Consider the following 4,167-nt stretch of genomic DNA (forward strand, 5'->3'; position numbering starts at 1 on the left):
TCTCCTCCTCTTCTTTCTTCCTCTGTGTTTCTGCCTCACACTCCTAACCTTGCCATGGTAACCGGTGGTGGGCTAGGTCCAAAGTGCTGGAATACTGCAGCACTTTGTCGTCCGGTGGCATTCTCTTCTGGATCCTTTCCACAACACCAGATTAGAAACAAATGATTCAATCAGTGACGGGCTACTTCCAGTTACTTGTTACAAAATAGATTCACATAAAATTTTTCTAGAGGGAAAAGTGATCATCTATGAGATTTTAAAAGTAAGCTTAGCCCTTAGTTCTGCTCAAAGTCCACAGACAACTTTAATCCTCTCTTGTTGTCTTCTTATTTTTCTTTTTTCATAAAGAAACTGGAATTAAACTTTACTATAAAAGATGCAAGATGGCAGTAAGATATGAAAGTTCTTGTAGGCTATAAAGCAAGAGCAGTAAAATTCACAGGTTATTTATAAGTATTTTAACTCCTCTGAAAGACAACTACTGCATATTAACGCATATATATGGAATTCAGAAAGATGGTACCAAGGATCCTACATGCAGGGCAGCAAAGGAGACACAGATGTAAAGAACAGACTTTTGGACTGAGTGGGAGAAGGCGAGGGAGAGATCATTTGAGAGAACACCATTGAAACATGTACATTACCATATGTAAAATGGAGGACAAAGTGCAAATTTGATGCATGAAGCAGAGTACCCAAAGCCAGTGCTCTGGGACAACCCAGAGGGATAGGGCTGATTCATGTTGATATATAGTTGAAACCATCACAATATTGTAAAGTAATTATTCTCCAATTAAAATAAATTAATTAAAAAATAAGAAGGGAAAAAATATTTTAGCTCTTCCAATTAGTATATAATATTTTAAAATCTAGAAAGTTAGCTTAATAAGACAGAATTATAGGAAAAGGCTGCATTGGCATGATATCTGATGATTTATCAGGACAAACTGTATTTGTTGTTTTTCCTTTTCACTAAAAGTGGTTATCCCATTGATTTCATTGGTCACAGAACCCAAACTGAATCTGGTGCATCCTTATGAGTTTGTTAATAGCTAATATTTATTGAGTGCTTGCTATGGATACCAGCAAGTTTAGGTAGTCAGTCCTTTGCAGCAGCCTAGACACTGTAGCCAGGTACTGTTCTTATTGCTTTACATGCATTAATTCACGTAACCCTTATGATAACCTTGTGAAATAGATACTGCTGTCATCCTGTGTTGTAGTTGGGAAAAATGAGGGTAGGAGACTGACCGGGAAACCAGGGTCACCCAGCTAGTTGGCGGTAGAGCCATGATTGGAACTCACATTCCCTCTGCAGACCCTAAATATTGGGTTGGTCAAAAAGTTCATTCAGGTTTTTCCATAAGATGTTAATATTTAACTGGATTGCATTTTTGCAGAAAGAAAAGTAGGTCTGTGTTATGTTGGCATTTTACTTTTCCAATAGCCTGTGTTATTTTATTAAGTCAATTTCACTTTTCATCCTGTGAGCACACACAGCCTCCAGCTGAGTTAGAAGAGGGAGGAAGCTGTGCCATCCCCTCCCTGGAGCTGATCAGCAACCTTGGTCTCTTGATTAAAGCAGCCGCCCTGAGAACTTCTTTCACCAAAAGGCTGGTGCTCCCCGCCATAGCCTCCTAACCATACAGCTTGCCTGCTATTCTAATATCACAGACTTTTCATAGTTTTGATGGGATGGACTGGCCCCTAACAATTCCATTTATAAAAGAAATGGTATTTTATTTTCTGTCCAGGAAAAAGCTGAAGTGTTTTACCAAGCTATGGACGGTAAATGATGCAAAAGACTTGCAAAAGTGGACGGAAGAAGAAATTACAGACGTCTCTTTGTGATGAAAATGAAGGCTACGTTTTGGAACCAAAAAATAGAGAATTAAAAATACCAACTGTGTGAAAACAACTCTCCAGTAACAGCCCATCTTTGTGTGATGTGAGCATAAAGCCTGACTGTGGCATATTCCTATCAGAAACAGGGAGGCCTTTTGTGTAGGTTCCTGCTATCCTGATTTTTAAAAGTATAAACACTTTTGAATATTAAGATTCCTATCATGTCATTAGAAAACCTCATGGACAGTAAGATTCAAATAAAAAGCTTCTAAGTAAAATCTGAAGTAGACTGTATAGTTCATGAAGTTTTAGAGGCTGATATAAAAAGTAAAGCATGATTTTATTTGTTTCAGTTCAGATAATTTGCAGCTGGGTGAAATGTCTGGCAGGAATATACCTTTTATTCGAACTGAAATAATTTTATGATACCACCAGTTCATTCACTGTGAGCATAAGAATTTTTGAGAAGAAATAGAATTGTCAGGCTGTTTAGAAACTAGAGCGCAGCAGAAATAACAAGGTCATGAAATTTGAGAAGTTAAATAGTGTCATAGTCTTAAGCAATTTGGAGATTGTTGGATGAAATTATTTGTCATTCATTTCAGTAATAAACATTGATGAATACTTGGTATAATTTATGATCTTTTTCCTATTGAATTTGGGGTTTAGTTATGGAACCAAGGTTGCTGTTTTTTCCACGTGCACAGAACTGAGCTTTCTCACTTTGGACCTTTCTACTATCTGATACAGCAAATGCCTTATAGCTTTGTTGATTCATAAAAGCACTCCCTCCCTGCAAGGTTAGGGTAACACATGATCATCTATGTCCCTGAGCTTTCTATAGCACTTGAAACCTGGCTTCTCATATGCTTTTTGTTTCTTGCACAAAGCTTCTCTATCCTACTTCCCACTCAGTTTTCATTCTTACTCAGTGAAATGCCTCCCACACATTTGATGGTCATATTTCTAATTTCTTCTTTAGGTTATTTCGTAACAGTATCCATAACAGTGAGCCATGAAGACAGTCAGTTGAGTCTCTCCAAGTTGATGAATAGTGGTTGGTTGCTACACTTTAAAAAAAAAAATTATTTATTTATTTGTGTCAGGTCTTAGTATTTGGCATGTGGGATCGAACTCCCTAACCAGTTCAAACCCAGACCCTTGCATTGGGAGCAGGGAGTCTTAGCCGCTAGATCACCATTACAGTTTTGAGTCACTTACACTCTAGCCCTTTATGGAGTTAGAATAGGATGTGGTTTGATTCCTCCATCCTTGCATTATATGTTTCATTAACATATAATGAAATTCTCAAAAATATCTCAAAATAGAGTTAGTTGGGATTTACTCTTTAAATTTTAAATAGCAGCACTTTTTAAACAATGTTTCAATATACTCAGTAAGACTGTCAATGTTTTATGTTAATAGAGGTAGTGCTGTATAGGCAGGTCAGCAGAAAAAGCAGATGAATTCAGGAATGTCACACCCATGGCTGGGGAGCTACAGGGACCAGCAGTCACTGCTCATGTCCAGGTGGACACTCCGGGCCATCTCTGGCTTGCCCAGGTCAGTGTCAGCATTCAAGCAGGTAAGGGTTTCAGGAATAGTATGTCCAGGCAGTGACAGACCCCAGAGTCTGGCAAGTGACAATGCGGAACGTTGCAAGGTAGATTCCCTAACATAAAGCAGGATATCAGCTAGTTAGTTTGAGGGAGGACAGGCCTGCCTCCAAGTTTGAAAGAAGCGTGCCAAACACGCTTTCTAAGTGAGACTCCTTCCCAGCCAGGGCACTGAGGTGTTGAAGGGAAAGTTGTGTCAGAGTCCTAGTTATGATGGTTGTCCCCATGTTGTGGAGGTTGGCAGTAAAGATGATTGATTAGGTACATAATCCAGGTATCAAATTTAAGGAGGGCTGCAGTTGTAACATTAGATATAATGTATTTGAGATCCTGAGTTGATTTCCTTTAGTTATATACCTGGAAGTGGGACTGCAGGATCATACGATAGTTCTAGTTTTTATTTCTTAAGCACCCTCCATACTGTTGTCCATAATGGCTGTACCAGTTTATAGTCCCACCAACAGGGTATAGTTCAGTTCAGTTGCTCAGTCGTGTCCAACTCTTTGCGACCCCATGAACCGCAGCACACCAGGCCTCCCTGTCCATCACCAACTCCCAGAGTCTACCCAAACCCATGTCCATTGAGTCAGTGATGCCATCCAACCATCTCATCCTCTGTCGTCTCCTTCTCCTCCTGCCTTCAATCTTTCCCAGCATCAGGGTCTTTTCCAATGAGTCAACTCTTTGCATGAGGTGGCCAAAGTAT

General features: G+C 39.4%; 1 protein-coding gene across 3 annotated transcripts in view; it reads left to right on the forward strand.

Annotated features, from left to right (window-relative positions):
- The window catches only part of MSH3 (mutS homolog 3), a 185,987-nt gene extending 183,511 nt beyond the window's left edge, over positions 1–2,476 (forward strand). For all 3 annotated transcript variants that reach the window (XM_010863368.1, XM_010863367.1, XM_010863366.1), the window contains exon 24: positions 1,755–2,476. In XM_010863368.1, the coding sequence (XP_010861670.1) occupies positions 1,755–1,851 (97 nt within the window). In that variant the 3' untranslated portion in view covers positions 1,852–2,476. The remainder of the gene's footprint in view (positions 1–1,754) is intronic.
- The last annotated feature ends 1,691 nt before the right edge of the window (positions 2,477–4,167 follow it).

This window comes from Bison bison, unplaced genomic scaffold (genome assembly GCF_000754665.1).
Source record: "Bison bison bison isolate TAMUID 2011002044 unplaced genomic scaffold, Bison_UMD1.0 scf7180017864490, whole genome shotgun sequence".
Classification (NCBI taxonomy): Eukaryota; Metazoa; Chordata; class Mammalia; order Artiodactyla; family Bovidae; genus Bison; species Bison bison.